The following is a 20,064-nucleotide window of genomic DNA, read 5'->3' as shown; positions in this document are numbered from 1 at the left end:
GTGCGCCTTTTTTTCCGTTCTCCGAGATCCTCCTTCACACACAGACAGAGGTATCCTTGTATTCAGCGGGACCACCGTCTACCTTACTTTTCTTTTTCCTGCCCATTTCCCTCCTCATTGACAAGTTAATTTGATCGTTGATCACTTTCTTCTTGCTCAGTCTATTTTTTGTTTTCTCCGCACGGGTCCTGCCTCGAACTTTTTTCCGTCGCAGCTCCTTACATTTTTTTTTTCCCTCTTGCCCTTCCGTACCTGGCAAATCTTCAAACCCACCAAGTTCTGTAGCGGTTGTTGCCACGTGCAAGTCGCGCCTCGTTTACGCTTTAACGCTTTCGAAGGTGCAAGGTTAACGAGTTCTCTCGCAAACACCAGCGTATATCGATTCTTTACGTGATCGTCGATACGACACCAAGCCAAGAGGCAGCGCAGTTGGATTCTCCGACGGCCCGAATATCATAACCGCACACCGCGAGTGCTTATTGTAGCCAGTCTTACAACAAGCACGTCGAACGAATCGGTTAGAAACCTCCTTTGGACACCTTCCTACCGAAGCGATCTCGTCTCACGATTTCTACATCGACTCCTGTTGGCCCTTCTTCGTTCGCCGTTTAGCGGATCTGGACACAAATAGTGCCGTGCGAGAGCATATTGGATGCGATTTGTGTGCTAGGTTTCAACATTAGTTAAGGGATCTTCCGACTACATCGGTTGTTACGCTACACTTCATCGACCGCGTCTTTGACCGATTGGACAAACGCCAGTTCAGCCGTCCGCTACCGAATAGGTTCAATAATCAGTTACTGGAAGTTGCGTTTGGTGGGGTTGCTCAAGGGCAGCGATTTTTTCTTGCCATCGTTGTTGGAGTTATTCCAACCAAACCTCGGTTGACAGCTCATTGCGGAGGTATCTGTTCTCTGGTAGAACTGACTTCTTCGCTATCCTCTTTTCTTCACTAGAACGGGCTTCATAGACCGCGTTTATTTCTCACGTATCGAAAATGGCCGCTTCATTTTCTTACGCTCAAGCAGCAAAGGGCATTGCTCCCGCGCAGTCCCCCGCAAAGACATCACCGGAAGAACAGACCCAAGCGGGTTCGAAGCCGGAGGAGCAGAGTGTGGACTCTAGCTCGCAGACGAATGCAGATGCCGTGCCTTCCAAGGCCGAAACAGCCCAGGAAACCGAGGTGACCCACACTATCGAGAAGGAAGTCGAATCTACAGCTACCAAGGCCAACGCTTCTGAAGCATCAAGTGATGGCAACTCTTCCACGTCATCTGTCCCCAAGGATGAGGACGGAACAGATACCCCCAACGGTACTTCGGAATCTACCTGGGACAACAAGTCCCAAGCCTCGGGTACCGAGAAGACGAATACTGGAGCAGACAGCACGAAGGACAAGAACGCTGAGAAGGAAAAGGCTGTGCCTGCTAAGGAGCTGAAGGCTGCCCCGCTCCCTTCCGTGAACATCTGGCAGCAGCGGAAAGAGGCGCAAGAGGCCAAGGCCAAGGCCGTTGCCGCATTGAAGCCTGCCTCCAAGGGCACCTCGAAGACTGCGTCCGCCGCTTCCTCAGTGTCTGGTGATCATCAAGCCGAGTCGAAACCGGCCTCCAAGAAGAAGGGATCTGACGTTCCTTCGGAGGGCGCCAAGGACCGGAAGAAGGCTGACGGAAGTAAGGGACGTGATGATGGCGCCAGCATCCCTCCTGTTGGAGACGAGAGCCTGTGGCCTACACCCCAGGTTGCTCAGGGTGAGGAGAAGAAGAAGGCTCAGGAGAAGTCCGACAAGACTGAGAAGAGCCCTGTCATCCGCCCTCACGGCAAGGAGAAGTGGATGCCCGTTCCTTACGTTCCCACCGCTGTGTTCAACACCCCTCTGCCCTCTGCTCGTAGAGGCGGAAGGGCTGCTCGTGGTGGACGCGAAAACTCCCGCAATGGAACGCATGGCGCTGGAGCCGGTGCTGATAAGGCTTCCGGCCAGGCTGCACAGGGCTCTACGGCAAAGCAGGCTACCTCTGCTGACAGAGGAAGAAACGAGCACAACTCCGGTCGCGCCAACTCGCTTCCCGCCCAGTCAAGGCGCTCCAACAGCGCCGATGCTGGACTGCCAGACGCGCGTAAACACCAGGCAGCGGACCGCAACCGCGGGCCCAAGGGAGAGAACGCAAATGGAGCACCGGCCGGAAGAAACGCTAACGGGGCAGACACTTTCCCCCGCCACCATGCCAAGCAGTTCGCTAAGGGCCATGATGCAGGCCACAAGGGTGGTGAGTCTCGTAACCCCCAGCTTTCCGTGGATGCCCAGGCCGGTCCTCGCCAGGACCGTCGCTTCGAGAATGGCCCCAAGTCGGCAGATTTTGCTAGCTTCAACGCCGACCGCGAGCGCAAAGAGAAGGACTTCCCTCGTGAGTCGCGTCCCGAGAGAGGACGTGGCGGACATCGGGGAGGCCGTGGAGGCCATGCTGGCTTCAATGGTGCTCAGAACGCCCACTTCCCCAACAACCACATGTCGCACCACAACTTCATGCACCCCAAGTTCAGCTTCAACGATCGCCAGAGGTCGCAACAACATGGCCCTGTAAATGGTTCCGGAGGCCACAGAATGAACATCAGGTCGCCTTCCCTGCCGAACTCCACTGCCATGTACGGCGTCTACCCCTACCCTGGTGATATCAACACAATGTACGGCTACCAGCCCATGCATGCTGGGCCGATGACCGCATACCCCTATGCCGGCCAGTACTACGACCCTTACTCCCAAATTGGCATGATCTCGATGCAGGTCGAGTACTACTTCTCCGTGGATAACTTGTGCAAGGATCTCTTCCTCCGCAAACACATGGACTCCCAGGGTTACGTTGGGCTGGCTTTCATTGCCAACTTCAAGCGCGTCAAGAGCTTGACCGATGACTTCGAGCTTTTGCGCCATGTTGCTCGCCAGCTGAGGAGCGTCGAGTATGTTCAAGCTGAAGATGGGCTGGACCGTCTGCGGCCGAGAGACAAGTGGGAGCAATGGGTTCTCCCTATGGACCAGCGTGATCCTTCTGCCCAGAATGATGGCCCTTCTCCTAGCAGTTCTGTGAAGCCTGAAGAGGTCTACGTTGATGGGGCTGTCAATGGACAAGTCCCCAACGGTACCGTTGAATTCAACGGTGCCAAGACGTCGCTATCGTCTACTGCTCCGGAGTTTTCTCCTGCCGGCACCCAGAATGGCCAGACTGAAATCACAAATGTACGAAATCCCCGGTGATGGTCGACTCTATCCCCTTGCTACTTTTGATGGACTACGGCCGTGCTGTTTGTGCCTACTTTCGTACAACGCATCCGGCAGTTGGCATCCTTCAATACTGTTTCAAAAACTGTACGAGGCATCTGTTAACGTCTTTGAACAGCAGGCTGAATAAATTGGTGCATTGTTGAATTCTTCTTCGTTCCCGGGACCTCAACAATTGTCCTTTCAGGTGTGCAAGACTGGAATGATATCTTCGGTTATCCTCACTGACTCCTCGGCAGTCTAATCATGAAATATGCGAGGCCTGAACCAAAATGCTGCTCATATGTCAGATTGCGAAAGCTGAAGATTATCCGGGTCGAGAAGAACATCTCACTAATCTGTCTCTTTCCTTACTTTCGACGACTTCTACACGCTTCGATTACGAGCACTCGATAAGCGATTTTCGAAACGGCAACCCAAGACGGTGACCGTGGAATGGATGTTCTGTACCAAATCTGGTCACGTTTCTTGGTCCAAAATTTCAATGCACAAATGTACAATGAATTTAAGAGTCTAGCGTTTGATGATTTCTTTGCACGAAACGTCAGCGGCGGCTTCTTCAGTCTTCACCTTTTGCGGCAACTTTCGACGAGCGACGGGGGTTTGGGAAAGCTTATCGGTTTTCCAAGAACTGAGCGAGAAGCGATCCTCTTGATACCCAAGCTACGCTTAGGCTGTCTCAGACCCTGTTCGCTATGGTGAAGTCCCTGTCCGAACCCAAGGGCACCAAAAGACCGTACCTGAGATGATAGCCTGAGAGCCGAGCTGGAAAAGTAATTATGTCGTTTGTTTTCGTTCTATTACTCTTCTATTTCCGCTCACCCTGTCTCCTCTACCATCTATGTTACTATTGTCGCTTTTTTTTTTTTTTCTGCTCATGACTTGCATTTATCTTCTTCTTTTTTCGCCGACATGTGTCCATTGAAGTGGAACATTCATGCACATGGGAAGTCTCGGCATATCTTCTTCTGTTTCCTTCGCATTTTCCTATTTCAGTCATGGGAGGTTTCGAAAATTTCTGGAGTCCGGGCATGTTTTACTGGGCAGTGTTTATCTGCTCTTGATGCTTGCTTTGAGATACGCCGGGCTGAAATTCTTTCCACGACCATAGAATGTTCATCCGGGTTATTTGCTTTTAATACCGTGGTATTGTTTACCCTTCTTGTGTCGATGTTTAGTACGAATGAAACCAGAAAACCCAAAAAGGATAAACAGCTCCTTTCTCTTCTTCCTACATTTCCAACCTTTTTCACTCAAACTCAACCGAACGGTCCTTCCCCAGACGGTGGGGGAGATGCTCGCACTGCTACGAGGACTTGATATAGGCGTCTCTGCTGACTTGGCCTGGTTACCCTGGGCTTGATGGTGACGCCTAGTTGGTGACGCCTTGCTGACATTCCGTCTTTCTTTGCTTTTCATACCGGTGGTCTTATCTGACGAGAGTTTTGCACATTACATTATGGGGTAATCTATTAGTTGGGTCGGGGATGTGACGAGTAGCCCGAGGTAAAGAAAAACAGGATCAAATGCATTATAGCTTAGGAGTCTTGCTTTGATTTGTGAACGTACCGGACGCGGTTCTATAATTTATATTTATACTACAATCTAACATACATCCGCATGAGAGACGTGGATGTGATCGTTTTCCATTTAAATTAGGCAGTAGATGGTTATCTCTAGAGTATGGTAGAGCTGCAGGGTCCGCATCCTAGAGTCGCTGATTCAGCATTAATGCCTGAGGTCAAAACCGGAGCGGCCAGCCAGCTTCACCCGAGCGGCTTGAGCTTCACTCCGGGCTTCTCCAGTGTCTCCGATCAGGCCAGTTTAATCCTTCTCTCCCCCCTCCCAGATTCCTGTCTACCACAATGGATGTGGCCTCTCGACAGACAATGAGGCTGATTCGGCCTTCAAATAACCGATCCCTTCTCTCCAGCCCTCGCATTGCCGGCGCTGCTCTCCCGACTACATACCCTCTGAACCGCATTCGACGGAGAAATGCCTCCAGCACCCCTCGGAGACTTGCCCCAGAGACATCGTTCCTGCCCCTAGGCTCTGGGTCCTCGTCTAGTGCACCGCCCACCTACTTCTCCAATCGCACCTCCCTTCCAGTCAACACCGTTGTTCGCTTCGTCCCCCAACAGACAGCATGGATTGTCGAGCGGATGGGCAAGTTCCATCGGATTCTAGAACCCGGTCTCGCGATTTTGATCCCATTCCTGGACCGGATTGCCTATGTCAAGAGTTTGAAGGAGTCGGCTATCGAGATACCCAGTCAGAATGCCATCACGGCCGACAATGTAACCTTGGAATTGGACGGAGTGTTGTACACGAGGGTTTTTGACGCGTATAAAGCCAGGTGAGTGCGATGCGGCAGAGCTATTGTGCAGATATTCCTGAAGAGGGCCATCTTCTTTCAAGTATTGGATGAATACTGATCATGCGACTCTTCGTGCTTTAGTTACGGAGTGGAGGATGCCGAGTATGCCATTTCTCAGCTTGCGCAGACGACCATGCGTTCGGAAATCGGACAGCTTACGCTGGATCACGTCCTGAAGGAGCGCGCCACATTGAATACCAACATCACACAGGCCATCAACGAGGCTGCGCGCGATTGGGGTGTTGTTTGTCTGCGGTACGAAATTAGGGATATCCACGCCCCGGAGGGTGTTGTTGCGGCCATGCACCGCCAGGTCACGGCAGAGCGATCGAAGCGCGCGGAAATCCTCGAGTCCGAAGGTCAGCGACAGAGCGCGATCAACATTGCGGAAGGTCGGAAGCAGTCCGTCATCCTGGCTTCCGAAGCTATGCGGACCGAACAGATCAACCGTGCTGCGGGTGAGGCCGAGGCCATCCTGCTGAAGGCCCAGGCGACCGCCAGAGGCATTGACGCCGTCGCTCAGGCGATTGAGGCTGGTAAGGATAATGCTCACGGCGCTGTCAGCCTCAGCGTCGCCGAGAAGTACGTTGATGCCTTCTCCAACCTTGCCAAGGAGGGCACTGCTGTGGTTGTCCCCGGTAACGTTGGCGACATGGGTGGCATGATTGCCAATGCCATGGCTGTGTACGGCAAGATCAATGAGAGCCAGGCCAAGACCATCGCCGCGAAGTCCCTGGGAGTCCAGGAGCCGGTCCAGAAGGAGACCTCTTCCACCAGCATCAAGTCGGAGCAGACACCAGAGTACGACAACGTCGATGCGGAGAAGGAACACAAGACTCCTGATGCCGTTCAGGATGTTCTAGGAGGATTCGACCAGGTTAGCCAACAGAGACACCAATGAACAAAACGGTATCCATGTTCTTCTAGCTTTTCTTAGCCTTGTTGTTTGACTATGATTGACCATTCTCCCTTTGCGCGGTTGCCTCATTATAATCACCGATTACGAAACTTCTGGATGAATCGTCCATTATCCTACCCATTTTGTATCTCTATTGCCCTATGTGCCCCGTCAGGTACTGATGCATGATGCTCCGGGAGTTCTACTCGAATGAGAGCTACGGCTACCGGGTGTTAAGCGCGTGCATCACTTCTAGCAGTTGGCGAAACGGGTGTCAGTCTTTGTCTGGATCATGTACAGTAGACAAAAGTGGATTCAAGGGACCTTCCCCATTCTCTAACGTAGACAGCGTAGAGATTACCGACGGTAATCTCCGTCAATTTCTTCAACAACTTTAACCCTTAACTCTAGAGCCCTGGGATCGGCGGCAGAAGCTCGGGCCACCGCCTCCCGCGCCGCCCATCCTGGGGATCGCGACTTTCATTCATTGAAACCAAGGCGCGCCCTCTCATCGCCCGTTTTCCTTGCGCTGAATCCCTCCCGATCCCTTTTCTCGTCTGCCTTCCCCACGAGCTCCTCTCCTGCGTCTCACTAATTCACTCGCGATCGGACGGGCCCCGTTACCCGATGAGCTAGGAAGGACAAAGCTTCTTTGCGATGGTACAAATAAGTTAATCCTCGAATCAGCACCTGCAACTACGCTACACTACACTATTATCAGGCACACACATACCACACCTACTTTGCCAACGAATCCACCGATCTCGGACGCACACAGACACCGAAGGAGATAGAAAGAGGAGGAATCATCTATAACACAGGGCATCGACGGTGTCTCCGCCATGCATATCATTAAGCCCGTTTGGCTGACACATGGGGGTAATGTTTTTCCTTCCTTCCTCTCTCTTTCCTCCCTTTTGGGTTTCTGCCAACGATGAATGGATGCGTTGTCGAGGATGTTGTATCCTATCTGTTGTTATCCTGGCATTGACGCAACCCTTCTTCTTGTTTCTTAACTTTCACAATCAAAGTATTCATCCATCGGCTAACGCTCTTCCCTTTTTATCTTGTTATACAGGCGAACGGAAGGATTTCGAGGTTTACAGTTGTGATGTATCCCCCGATGGGAGTCGCTTGGTGACAGCTGCTGGAGGTCAGTTCCGGATCATATTACATATCCCCTTTACCTGGGGGCGGGTTCAACCCTTGGAACGGTTCATTGACAAAGTTGTATGTACGATACAGATGGATACGTTCGGATATGGTCGACAGAGGCGATCTGCAACACCGAGGACCCGGAACAAGCCAGTAAGCCGAAACAGCTGGCGTCGATGAGCAATCACTCTGGAACGATACATACGGTGCGGTTCTCGCCAAATGGGAAATACCTTGCCTCGGGGGCCGATGATAAGATTGTGTGCATTTATACATTGGATGCGAATCCGCCGTCTCATGCGTCGACGTTTGGTAGGTGATGCGAGTGGCTTGTTGGTTGTGGATACGGTTTGGGGTGGTGTTGACTGATGATTTTGCGTGTTTAGGGTCGAATGAGGCACCCCCTGTGGAGAACTGGCGCACGATTCGGAGATTGATCGGTCATGATAACGATGTTCAGGATCTAGGATGGTCGTATGATTCTTCGATATTGGTTTCGGTTGGGCTGGATTCGAAGGTTGTCGTGTGGTCAGGAACTACGTTCGAGAAGCTCAAGACCCTTTCTATTCACCAGAGTCACGTCAAGGGCATTACATTTGATCCGGCGAATAAGTACTTTGCTACAGCCAGTGATGATCGCACTGTTCGAATTTTCCGCTTTACATCTCCCGCACCGAATTCCAGCGCTCATGACCAAATGAACAACTTCGTGCTTGAACAGACTATCTCCGCGCCGTTTTCGAATTCCCCTTTGACGGCCTACTTCCGCCGGTGTTCCTGGTCCCCAGATGGTATGCACATCGCAGCGGCCAATGCGGTGAACGGCCCCGTCAGCTCGGTTGCGATCATCAACCGGGGCTCGTGGGATGGCGACATCAATCTTATTGGGCATGAAGCACCGGTCGAAGTTTGCGCTTTCTCTCCGCGGCTGTACTCGCCCCAACCGATCACCAAGCCGGCAGTGGATAGCCAAGGCCAGGTGGTGCACAACTCCGTCACGGTTATTGCATGCGCGGGCGGTGATAAGTCACTCAGCATCTGGATCACCAGTAACCCGAGGCCTATCGTGGTAGCCCAAGAACTGGCTGCCAAGTCCATTTCTGACCTGGCATGGAGTCCGGACGGCAAATGCCTTTATGCAACTGCCCTCGACGGCACAATTCTTGCAGTGCGGTTCGAAGATGGGGATCTAGGCTATGCGATGGAGATGGAGGAGAATGAAAGATCGCTTACCAAGTTTGGCACGAACCGAAAGGGCGCCGGCATCACCGAGACCACGGACGGATTGCTTCTTGAGGAGAAGAGTAAAGCTGGAGAGATCAAGGGAGTCGAAGGCCGCATGGGTGCTTTGATGGGTGACGATCATGCGGCTGCAGACAGCACGGCCAATGGAAAACCTGGCTCAGGAGCATCGAATGGTGTAACGCCAGCTCGAGCAGCATCTCCTACGCCGGATACACAAAAGTCTCAACCGAACGGAACCGCAAGCACGCCCGCAGCACAGGAGCCGGAGAAGCCCGATCCATACCAGGCAAAGCTGGAAAGGCTGAAGCAGCGTCCAACGTATACGAAGGATGGAAAGAAGCGAATCGCCCCCCTTCTGGTATCGGGTGCTGGAGCGGCCGAATCCTCTCTTCCACAAGCCCGACTTATGGCGTCGGTCAGTAGCCAAGTCAAGGCCGACACACCCCAATCGATTGTGGACCTCTCCAAGCCTTTCGATGGGCTACCCAAGGGTGGTCTGGCAGCTCTGCTTTTCGGAAACAAGCGCAAACTCGCTCAGTTAGAAGGGGATGACGATGGGCATGTTGAGAAGCGCGTGGCGCTGGCCAGCCAAAACGGAGCCACCCCGATTCTGGCAAGCACGCCCGACGGTCTACTTCCTGCTCAACCACAGCCCGCTCCCACCGGTCAGCAACAAACGCCAGAGTTCATTCGGCCAGCTGTCATGAATCCTTGCATGGCAATCAGTCAGCTTCGGTTGGCGGTACCGAAGGTCCGCAGTCAGATAGTACGAGCCATCGATCCGACTGGGAAACCGACAGAGCCCAATGCGCCGGGGGAAACCAACAAGTCGCGGGTTGACGTGGTTTTCGAAGCACGCAATCCATCTCCGGCCAGCTTGACGGGGCGTGCGATTGATCGAGAACCGGTCCGGCTCACGCTTTTCCGTGGCGAGCAGCCTCTGTGGCAGGACTTTCTCCCGCGCACTGTTCTTCTGGTAACAGGTAATCTGAGCATGTGGGCCGCAGCTTGCGAAGATGGGTCGGTATACATCTGGACGCCAGCTGGGCGTCGGCTGGTCAGCGCCTTGGTACTCGAGGCACAGCCAGTGATTCTAGAGTGCAATGGCCCCTGGATTCTCTGCATCTCAGCTGTGGGCATGTGCTATGTCTGGAATGTGAAACATCTTTCCTCTCCACATCCGCCTATTTCATTGCAGCCAGTGCTTGACGCTGCTGTTCACACATTGGGCGCACACCCTAGCGCTGCGCCCGCCATCACAAACGCCCGAATCAACTCCGAAGGTCGTGTGGTGGTTGCCTTGTCGAATGGTGAGGGATACTCCTATTCACCGTCCATGTACACCTGGCAGCGGATCTCGGAATCTTGGTGGGCAGTTGGCAGTCAGTACTGGAACACCACGGAAGCGCCTGTGGGCAATCTCCAGTCGACAGACTCGCAGGACAAAGACGCCAAGGCAGCTGTGTCGGCAGGAATTGTTCCCTTCCTGGAGCGCAACACCACAAATGAGACGCTGCTGCGTGGACGTGCCTACTTCCTTCAGCGACTGATCAAGGTGCTGCTGTCGCGGGAGGGCTATGAGAGCTTTGAGTCCAGTGTCTCCATCGCCCACCTTGAGAATCGCCTTGCTGCTGCGTTGTCTCTAGGCGCCAAGGAAGAGTTCCGACTGTATCTGTCGATGTACGCTAAGCGGATCGGAGCAGAGGGGCTGAAGATGAAGGTCGAAGAGCTCCTGAAGGGATTGATTGGCGGGCTCTTCGAAGAGGAGGACGCAGACGCGGTCCGCCGGTTACAGGACAACGAGCAGGACGACCGGAATTGGCGCGAAAGCTCGGAGACCCTCTGTGGCTGGCCACGGGAGGTGTTGTTGAAGGAGGTGATTCTTGCTCTTGGTATGTTGCGTTGCTCCATTTTGTAATCTTCTCATAACTAACATGATCTAGGCAAACATCGCGATCTTCAACGTGTGACGGTGCCTTATGCGAAGCTGCTAGGAGTTGTGGACAACGAGTCTGAGGCTGGAGATGCCATGGAGACCTAAGTTGGTGATGGGGTATCATGTTTGATTGTTTGCTTGGCGTTATTCTGGCGTCTACTGGGTATTGATCATTTATACTAGTCTGGAATGACTGGGTTATGGGTTGGGATACGGCGGGCATTCATGTCATACTTGCGCTGCTGCTTTGCACACTGTGTATTGTTTCTGTATTATATCATATTATGTTGGTGATGCCTGTGTGGTTGAAGGTGTCTCCTGCTTTTCTTCATCGATAGCATTGATGCTTGTTTACTGGAGATGGTGCAACGCGAATACCATTATTTCAGCACTCTTATGATAATTATCCTGGACTGGAGAGATATATAATAGGACCTTCTGCTACTGTCACTCACCACCGGAGTCATCCTTCCATGACAACTTATCTATGGTCAAGCAGCAAGAGCAGTACTGTATGGCGCATTTAAAATACGGTATTCGCGATATTTACTGAATTTCAGAAGGAATGAGGTTTGGTATGAGCTGAAGATATACTTCTGAGTTGTATACTGCCTCAAATCTGAGGCATCAATACAAGGGCAGGGCTCTCACGTGGGCGGTGAAAGTGAAAAAAAAGGCACACATGAAATTAGCGAAGAACCGGCGTCAGTCAAGTCGTCATGGGATGCCAAAGTTACTTACTGTGTAGAGGCACCGAATACAAGGAACTGAATCACTAGAGTTACAGCCCGTCATCCTAACTGCCACTCACCTTGGTCACTGTAGATATACTTTTCCATACCTATCTTTTCTATCCTTCTATCCATCAATCTTCTGCCCACGGCCAAAGTGGGCGTCGCCATCCTGTCTTCCCTTCCGGGCACCCGTTTTCTTTTCCTTTCTTCGTCTCTCCGCTTTCATCGCTCCGCAGCTGGTCCTGCTTCATCCTTTGCTGCTGCTACTACCTTCCCCTCTTTGCGACTCTCGCTTGCTGCTGCTGCTCCTTCTTCTCCGTCCCCGCCCTTCCTCTTTCTCTCCCGCCGCTCCTACTCGAGCAAGAAGAAGAAAGCATCCAAGTCCAAAATGCCCCCCAAGAAGGCCGTCGTTCAAGAAAAGGTCCTGCTGGGCCGTCCAGGAAACAACCTGAAGAGTGGTATCGTATGTGAGCATTGACCCCACCATACACTATGTGTTTTTTTTTTCTGCCCCTCCCAGCCTCCTCCCTTTTCGTCTTTTTTTTCCCTTTTGTTTTTTTTACCAACTTCCCTCCCTCTCCCTCTCGCTTGTTTTCTTTCCCCCCTATAAATATCTTCCTTTTCCTTTTCTTTTTCTTCCTTCTCTTCTCTTTCCTTCTCAACATGCAATCACCACACACAATGTAATTGCCAAAGAAGGGAAATAATAATGTTTATTCTCTCCTCTCTAGGTTGGTCTCGCCAACGTCGGCAAGTCCACGCTCTTCCAGGCCATTACCAAGTCGTCTCTTGGTAACCCTGCCAACTTCCCCTATGCTACCATTGACCCCGAAGAGGCTCGTGTCATTGTTCCCGATGACCGCTTCGACTGGCTGTGCGAGCACTACAAGCCCAAGTCTCAGGTTCCCGCCAACTTGACCGTCTATGATATCGCCGGTCTGACCCGTGGTGCCTCCACCGGTGCCGGTCTCGGTAACGCTTTCTTGTCGCACATCCGTGCCGTCGATGCCATCTTCCAGGTCGTCCGTTGCTTCGATGATGCCGAGATTATCCACGTCGAGGGTGACGTCGACCCCATCCGTGATCTGACCATCATCAGCGAGGAGCTGCGTATCAAGGATATCGAGTTCGTCGAGAAGGCCCTCGAGAACCTTCAGAAGCAGACCAAGCGTGGTGGTCAGACTCTCGAGATGAAGAAGCTGCGTGAGGAGGAGGCCACCGTGGCCAAGGTGCTCGAGTGGCTCAAGGACGGCAAGGACGTCCGCAAGAACGAGTGGGGTCCCAAGGAGGTACGTTTATCATCATTTTCTTCTATCCTGCACTGCACCTGCACCCCTTTTTATGATGAATAAGAGTTTTACTCGAAATAACCCAGCTCGTCGAATGTCTCAAATTTTTTTCCAACGTAGAGGCATCATGAGATTACGTCCCGTCTGATTTACATGATTATCATTTATTTTGTCATCTGCATCATTGTTTCGGCAACATGCTGATTTGTCTAGGTTGAAACCATCAACCCCCTGATGTTGCTCACTGCCAAGCCGGTTGTCTACCTGGTCAACCTGAGTGAGAAGGACTACATCCGCCAGAAGAACAAGTACCTGCCCAAGGTGTTCGAGTGGATCAAGACCAACTCTCCGGGTGACTCCCTGATCCCCATCTCCGTCTCGTTCGAGGAGCGTCTGACCCGCTTCGAGAGCGATGAGGCTGCTCTGGAGGAGTGCAAGAGCCTGAACACCAAGTCGGCCCTGCCCAAGGTGATCACCACCATGCGTCAGGTGCTGAACCTGGCCAGTTTCTTCACCACCGGTACCGATGAGGTGCGCCAGTGGACCATCCGTAAGGGCATCAAGGCCCCGGCTGCTGCTGGTGTTATCCACACCGACTTTGAGAAGACCTTTATCCAGGCCGTTGTGTACAACTACGCGACTCTGCGTGAGTACGGAGACGAAGGTGCCGTCAAGGCCGCTGGTAAGGTGATGACCAAGGGTAAGGATTACGTTGTGGAGGATGGTGATATTCTGTTGATCAAGGCGGGTGCTGCCCGTGGTTAAGTGGTTAAATTGATTATATAGCCTCAATACCATTTTGCCATTCAACTTGATGTTTCATTGTAGTAGTCAGTAACCAGTAACGAGTAATCAAGTACCGTAGCCATACTCTGTAGTTCATATCTACGTAGTACGTATAGCAGACCTGCAGCTAGCTACCCCACCGACCACGTGACATCCCCCGCAACAGATCTGCGTGAAGATTGCGATAGCCTCCGAATTCACAACATACACCACACCACAGCAAGATGTTTAAAAAGGAGTGAGTCAAACCAGCATACTTATCAATCCTCTTCACCATCACAAGCAACCACTAACAAAGAGCATCAGTATCCCCCCGAGCAACCGCTCAAAAGTCAAATCCTCCGTGCAGCGCGGCCTCCGCCAACGGTTCCTAGACACATACCCAGGATTCGAACCCTACATTGAAGAAGTCCTACCGAAGAAGGCCCAACTTGATGCCGTGAAGCTGTACGCTCCATACCTCCCATACCCACCACCCTCTTCTTACGAACAACATATATACTAACCCCTCCCCCCCCTCCGGGGGGTATATCTAGTCCGGAAAGATCCACCCTCTACACCCACGAAAACACCCCCTTGTTCTACCAACCGCTCGACGGCCCGCCCATCCCACACCTGAAACTCATCCACGCGTACCCGGACGCCCTGCCCACGATCCAGATCGACCGAGGAGCTATTCGTTTCGTCTTGTCTGGTGCGGCGCTCATGGCGCCGGGGTTGACGAGTGCTGGGGGGAGATTGCCCGATGTGGAGAGTGGGGAGAAGGAGATTGCGGCTGGGGAGGTGGTTGCGGTCAAGGCGGAGGGGAAAGAGACGGTTTGTTTGGTGGGCGTGTTGAAGGTCGGTACGGAGGAGATTAAGAAGGTCGGGAAGGGGGTGGTGTTGGATGAGGGGCATTATCTTGGGGATGGGTTGTGGAGGTATCATCTTGATTAATCTGTGTCTGTCGACCGGAGGGAGATTATGGTTGGGGTCGTGGGGGTTTGAGGGAGTATGAGAGGGGGTGTGATACCAGTTTGATTGGGGATTGGATTGGGGTTGGGGTTGAGCTGTGGCTATGATATGATTTTTTATTATTATGTTTGTATGTGAATGAAAGTAAAAGTGTCTATGTCTTCTGTTATTCTTGTATGTGGTATTATGTACACTTGTATAAGGTTAGGCATGACGGTCTGATTCAGGTCGCGGTGACAATGATGTCGGTGAGAGTGATGACCATGATGGCGTGCGGATCGCCAGTCCTAGCCCCTTCACGCTCGTTCCTGATCCATTCAGTCCCGTCCCTGGGAGATTGCCATCTCGTAGCCCCGCGCGCGTCACGGCCCGTTGCAGCATATCGCCTGATCCGTCGAGCGCTATCAAAAACCGAGCCAGCTCTGCACACAGCTCCCAGTCGTTCTTCCGCGACGCGAGGTACATCAGACGGACGACATAGTCCTCGATAGGCGAGTCGTGGTCGTCGTCTTCGTCTTCGAATGCCTGCAGCACTAGAAGATAGCCTACTGCTGTTTTGAGCGAGTTGAGCTTCAGTGCTTGCTCGAACAGATCCTTCGGGGGAGGGAGGTATGTGAACAGGGTGCGCCAGGACCGGAGTTCTGTTTTGCGCGTGCACTGGACGACAATGTCAAGGTATACGGTGGCGGGTAGGGATGCCTGGAGGAACGATATGACCGTCGGGAGAAGGGGGCTGTGTTTCTGTGATGGGTCGTCGGTCTTGCTGTCCTTGCTGGCGTTGTCGACCTCGTCGTCGAGGACGTGGTGCAGCAGGACTTCTAGGGCATGTGGGAAGTAGGAGAGGTGGGAGAAATGTTGGCATAACGACAGCGCTGCTGGCATGTCGCCATGTGTCAGGCTATGTTGGAGGAAGTATGGAAGAAATAGATGTGTCTATACGGTCAGCAGCAGTCTTGAAGACCAGAGGGCAACTTACTCGGATGGCGAATTTCAGCACGGAGAACGTGACATCGCGGCGCTGGGTCATCTCTGCTTCCACTCCCAGCACGATGCCTTTGTTCAGTAGAACTGACAGAGGGTAAAAGTCCAGCGGTACCTCGAGCGGTTTCGCTACGTCTTCCCGGTGCAGCACATCCTGCACATCGCTCCATGAAAGGAGTTCTTTCCCGCAGAACGTCCACAATGAGTCCCGCAGCGACAAGTTGCTGTGATACATGTTCAACGCCATCTCGGCTGCCGGACTAGCCGGGACTGACTCGTCCACCGATGGCGCAAAGTTGAAGGACAACTGGTCCCTCATTAGAATGTAGTACTCGACTTCGTGCGATACCACACGCATGTCGTACTTAAGCTCTCCAGTCTCCGACGTCGATGGTTGCAGCAGAACCAAGTTGCCGTCGACTAATAAGAGGACTGATGCGACCTTGACATCCTGCGATGGATCGCCATTACCTACTGCAGTCAGCATATGTAACCACCCAGAAGCAGCACACTTACGCATCTGATCCTCAGGCAAGATCCAGCTGATCGCTCGCACGCGGGTCGGTGCCCGCACGATGCCATGAAAAGCAATCTGACCAACCGGGACCAGTGTTATTCGGGAGTGTGCAGAGTTGATGATGTAGTGGTAGAGGATATTATCATAGGTATAGACAAGAAGGGAGTCTTCGCCTGACGGCCCGATGAAGACGACAGGCGAAGGAAGGTATTCTATATGCAAGATCGTGTGGTTGTTCAAGGGACTCTCTCGGGAGTAGAGCCGGAGCTGTGACAATAATTAGTACTTGGTGTACACTCATCCCTGTTGACTCACCTCATAAGATCCATCGTTGTCGATGGCAGCAATCAAAATGTGGCCGTACCAGCACATGCCGCCTCTGACGGCAAACGAATTCTCAATCTTGGAGTCCTCAAACACTCGCCAGCGGCCGCTGTTCACACTATAGTGTGCAAGTCCACGCCGGCCAGCAATGGCTACGTACCTCCCGTCCTGCGAGACGACGCTGGAGCGAATGGGCCACTGGGAATGCAGATAGGATGGCGGGTACTGCGCATGGTGCCAGAGTGAATCCTTACCCGAGATAGTCATGAGATCAGGTAGGTCGTGGCCGCGGTAGAGGATAATCTCCGTCCCGGTCTGCAAGAGACCCCGAGCCAGGTTCGCAGAAGAGTAGCAGCCCGTCAAGGCACTGCGAGCGGTTTCGAGTATCCACAATCGACGATCATTCTGACCCGTAAGGATGATTTCAGCTCCCCCGCCTATCCAACAGCCGTGAGATACCCCAGTCACCCAGTCCTCATCGTTCGACTTGGCCAGTGTCCGATCTGCCGTGAAGCTGGTCCCACCGGGCTTGCCAAACACACTCCATGTCGTCCATCCACGCTCATAACCCGCAAAAAGGCAATAACCGTCGGGCGAATAGGACATGAATGACAGATTACCGGTTGTAGCAAGGGAAGCTGGTAGTTGAAGCCGATGCGAGAGAGGAACATTCCCCATGTAGTCTTTAGCCGTGTATACCAGAATATCGCCGTTTGCGCAGTTGACAGTAAGAAGCGAGAAGCGGGCATTGACCGCAACCTTCATGGCTTTCGTGCCCTCATCCTCGGGGTTGTGGAAGCAATGTCCTTGGAAAAGCTTCTTGGGAGACTCCGAATCCGTTGTGCCTTCCGGAGTGCGCTGGACGGCATACGCCTGGCCTTCGTTGGTAATCCATACTAGCATATTAATAGCTCGATCATACACCATATCCGTAATAGATGTGCGCTTAGACACACCCAGGATACGGCTCAGAAGCTCAGACTGTGTCTGGGAGCCATCTGCATCAGGCATCCATCGGATGCACTGAATAGCAGCCGGCTTCACCGTGGCGACGACGAGTTCATTATCCAGCGCAAGGGCTTTCGCAATGCCCGACTCTATCTTGATCGCCATTCTAAAGCGAACGCTGACATCTCGAATCCCAGTGGCCTCTTCCTCGGCTGTTAAGCGCGCAAGCTGCTGACGGCGAGTCGAACTGGTCTGATCGAAGTGATGTTGATACACACGGGTGGTAGGGCCAACAGCAATTGTGTACGTCAAAAGGTATCCATTCAGCGTCTGGGCAACGAGAATGGTCGAATCCGGGTGCATCAGGAGAGCTACATTAGGCCCATAGTTCTCCAGGGAAGAGGCGGACCGAGCAACCGCAGCTACAACAGCGGTGGGCTAACTGCCAGTCAACATGCGCATCTTACAGGTTTTCAAGAATAGGAACCTACTCTAGTCTGCCATATAGCAATTGACGAATCAGTCATCGTCGCAAACATGAACCCACTCCTGGAAACGCAAAGCCCCGTAATGGGCTCATCCGCCCAGGCCGAGTCCGTCGTCCCCGTCGGTTTGTCGGCTTCATTTTCTCTCAACGACAAGCCCTGTTCCGCAGAGCTCTCGTACTCTATTAAATCATCGTCTTCGGAGATTGTAACCGGGATTGCAGGGCCATTGATCGCATAGACCCGGGGAACTCCATTGGGCCAGTACATGGCTCGACACAGGCGCGAGAGTCACGAAGTATATCAACAAGTTCACATCGAGTCATCTTCGTCAGACGCGGAAAACTTAAACCGTCGGAGTCGGGACAGATGCGATCCCGCGAGTACCGACCATATCCACCCAAGAGTCTTACTGACAGCGATGGATGAAGATGACGGTTGGGAATGTGGATATGGATTGGATCCAGCTCGGGAGCACGGGGTATCACGTGCAGGGAAGCTCCGGTGACAAACAGGCCAAACATCCTGCAAGCCCCCGCATCCAATTTCCCCCCGCGACGCCTTTACTTTGCTCGTGATAAGACATTTCCATTCTCTGTGATACCCCCTTATACCTCACACAATGGTAAGATTGATTCTTTGCGCAGCCGATCATCGTGTTATCATGATCAGAATCTAACTTCCCCCTCTCTAGGCTCCCACAGAGTCCAAGAAGCGCCTCGCGCTCGCCATCATTGACTTCCTCGGTGCCAGCTTGAAGGATGGCACCCTGACCGCCGACGATGCCGAATCCATCGAGATCGCCCAGTCCTGTATCGCCGATACCTTCAAGGTTGATCCCTCCAACGAGGCTGCTGTGAAGGATGCCGTGGGTGGACAGTCCCTGGCCAACATCTACAGTGTCTACGAGAAGCTTCGCAACAAGCCCACCGGCGACTCTGCCAAGTCTGCCGAAAGCCAGAAGCCCGCGGCTGGCGCTCCCACCCCCGAGTCCGACAAGCTGAAGTCCGAGGGTAACCGTGCCATGGCCCGTAAGGACTACACCACCGCTATCGACCTCTACACCCAGGCTCTGGCTATTGCTCCCTCGAACCCCATCTACCTCTCCAACCGGGCTGCTGCCTATTCCGCGGCTGGACAGCACGAGAAGGCGGCCGAGGATGCCGAGCTCGCCACTGCTGTTGACCCCAAGTACTCCAAGGCCTGGAGCCGTCTGGGACTGGCTCGTTTTGACCTGGCTGATTACCACGGTGCCAAGGAGGCCTACGAGAAGGGTATTGCGGCCGAGGGCAACGGTGGTAGTGAGGCCATGAAGTGGGGTCTGGAGACTACTAAGCGCAAGATCGAGGAGGCCAAGCGTAGCACCGAGCCTCCCGCTGATGCTGTTGATGATGCTGCTGGTGCTTCCCGTAGTGGCGGTATGCCCGATCTCTCTTCCCTTGCTAGCATGCTCGGAGGAGGTGGCGGCGGCGGTGGCGGCGGTATGCCCGACCTCAGCTCCATCATGAGCAACCCTATGTTCGCCAGCATGGCCCAGAACCTGATGAGCAACCCTGACATGCTCAACAACCTCATGAGCAACCCCCAGCTGAGACAGATGGCTGAGAACTACGGCCGTGGCGGTGGTATGCCCGACATGTCCTCTTTGATGAGTGACCCCAACATTGCCGATATGTAAGTGACATGACATACCCGGTACATTGTATTGCAACTAACATGTATCTCCCAGGGCTCGGAACATGATGGGAGGTGGTGCCGGACGTGGAAACCAGTAAACGGGATATCCTATATGTGTTAGTGTTTCGGAGCTTTATTTGTTCATTTCATCAAAAACCATTGTCGCGCTCTCGACCTCGTATACGTGCAATGTATGATCATCTTAATTATGGAAGCGAATAGACACGCCGCTATACTTGTCTGACAAATCTGTCTTGTTATGAGGAACATATTTCTTCGTTTCACAGCTGTATTTACAAAAACTCATAATGATCCACTTCATGTCGCCAGATTCAGGCCACATAACACCTAGACTCGCTTATCAAAACCACCAGAGAGGCCTAACGGCCACTCAACATAAAGGAACAAGACAACAAGCACTGAGCCAATGCAAAGATTTCATCAGAAGAGTGGAGGGTGAGGTTGCAAAGCGAGTAAACACGACTCC

The 20,064-nt window shown here is 52.9% G+C and overlaps 7 protein-coding genes across 7 annotated transcripts; 6 read left to right on the top strand and 1 right to left on the bottom strand.

Annotated features, from left to right (window-relative positions):
* Window positions 1-997: 997 nt before the first annotated feature.
* Window positions 998-3,647, top strand: BO88DRAFT_373573 (La domain family; the record flags this gene model as incomplete). Its single annotated transcript, XM_025704279.1, has 1 exon — window positions 998-3,647. One exon carries the CDS (start codon window positions 998-1,000, stop codon window positions 3,245-3,247), a length of 2,250 nt encoding a protein of 749 aa, XP_025558561.1. The 3' UTR covers window positions 3,248-3,647.
* A 431-nt stretch (window positions 3,648-4,078) lies between these two features.
* BO88DRAFT_152542 (uncharacterized protein) lies at window positions 4,079-4,697 on the top strand. The gene has a single exon (XM_025701529.1). The coding sequence runs from the start codon at window positions 4,184-4,186 to the stop codon at window positions 4,589-4,591; it is 408 nt and encodes a 135-aa protein (XP_025558560.1). The 5' UTR covers window positions 4,079-4,183; the 3' UTR covers window positions 4,592-4,697.
* Window positions 4,698-5,072: 375 nt separating this feature from the next.
* On the top strand, window positions 5,073-6,900 carry BO88DRAFT_408087 (SPFH domain-containing protein). The gene is made up of 2 exons (XM_025707621.1): window positions 5,073-5,627; window positions 5,730-6,900. Exons 1-2 carry the CDS (start codon window positions 5,137-5,139, stop codon window positions 6,547-6,549), a joined length of 1,311 nt encoding a protein of 436 aa, XP_025558559.1. The 5' UTR covers window positions 5,073-5,136; the 3' UTR covers window positions 6,550-6,900.
* A 149-nt stretch (window positions 6,901-7,049) lies between these two features.
* On the top strand, window positions 7,050-11,295 carry hir1 (putative histone transcription regulator Hir1). The gene is made up of 5 exons (XM_025712835.1): window positions 7,050-7,425; window positions 7,625-7,699; window positions 7,792-8,013; window positions 8,088-10,838; window positions 10,890-11,295. Exons 1-5 carry the CDS (start codon window positions 7,389-7,391, stop codon window positions 10,985-10,987), a joined length of 3,183 nt encoding a protein of 1,060 aa, XP_025558558.1. The 5' UTR covers window positions 7,050-7,388; the 3' UTR covers window positions 10,988-11,295.
* Window positions 11,296-11,626: 331 nt separating this feature from the next.
* BO88DRAFT_373564 (GTP-binding protein YchF) lies at window positions 11,627-14,746 on the top strand. The gene is made up of 6 exons (XM_025704278.1): window positions 11,627-12,079; window positions 12,348-12,905; window positions 13,119-13,665; window positions 13,755-13,782; window positions 13,998-14,138; window positions 14,228-14,746. Exons 1-6 carry the CDS (start codon window positions 12,005-12,007, stop codon window positions 14,625-14,627), a joined length of 1,749 nt encoding a protein of 582 aa, XP_025558557.1. The 5' UTR covers window positions 11,627-12,004; the 3' UTR covers window positions 14,628-14,746.
* A 48-nt stretch (window positions 14,747-14,794) lies between these two features.
* On the bottom strand, window positions 14,795-18,277 carry BO88DRAFT_152357 (RIC1 family protein). The gene is made up of 5 exons (XM_025701527.1): window positions 17,907-18,277; window positions 16,459-17,853; window positions 16,143-16,410; window positions 15,622-16,097; window positions 14,795-15,578 (listed from the first exon to the last, which is right to left on the bottom strand). Exons 1-5 carry the CDS (start codon window positions 18,168-18,170, stop codon window positions 14,850-14,852), a joined length of 3,132 nt encoding a protein of 1,043 aa, XP_025558556.1. The 5' UTR covers window positions 18,171-18,277; the 3' UTR covers window positions 14,795-14,849.
* A 283-nt stretch (window positions 18,278-18,560) lies between these two features.
* BO88DRAFT_408081 (putative Hsc70 cochaperone (SGT)) lies at window positions 18,561-20,028 on the top strand. The gene is made up of 2 exons (XM_025707620.1): window positions 18,561-19,574; window positions 19,630-20,028. Exons 1-2 carry the CDS (start codon window positions 18,925-18,927, stop codon window positions 19,673-19,675), a joined length of 696 nt encoding a protein of 231 aa, XP_025558555.1. The 5' UTR covers window positions 18,561-18,924; the 3' UTR covers window positions 19,676-20,028.
* The last annotated feature ends 36 nt before the right edge of the window (window positions 20,029-20,064 follow it).

This window comes from Aspergillus vadensis, assembly GCF_003184925.1.
Source record: "Aspergillus vadensis CBS 113365 unplaced genomic scaffold BO88scaffold_28, whole genome shotgun sequence".
Classification (NCBI taxonomy): Eukaryota; Fungi; Ascomycota; class Eurotiomycetes; order Eurotiales; family Aspergillaceae; genus Aspergillus; species Aspergillus vadensis.
This window is presented reverse-complemented; position numbering and strand designations above follow the sequence as displayed.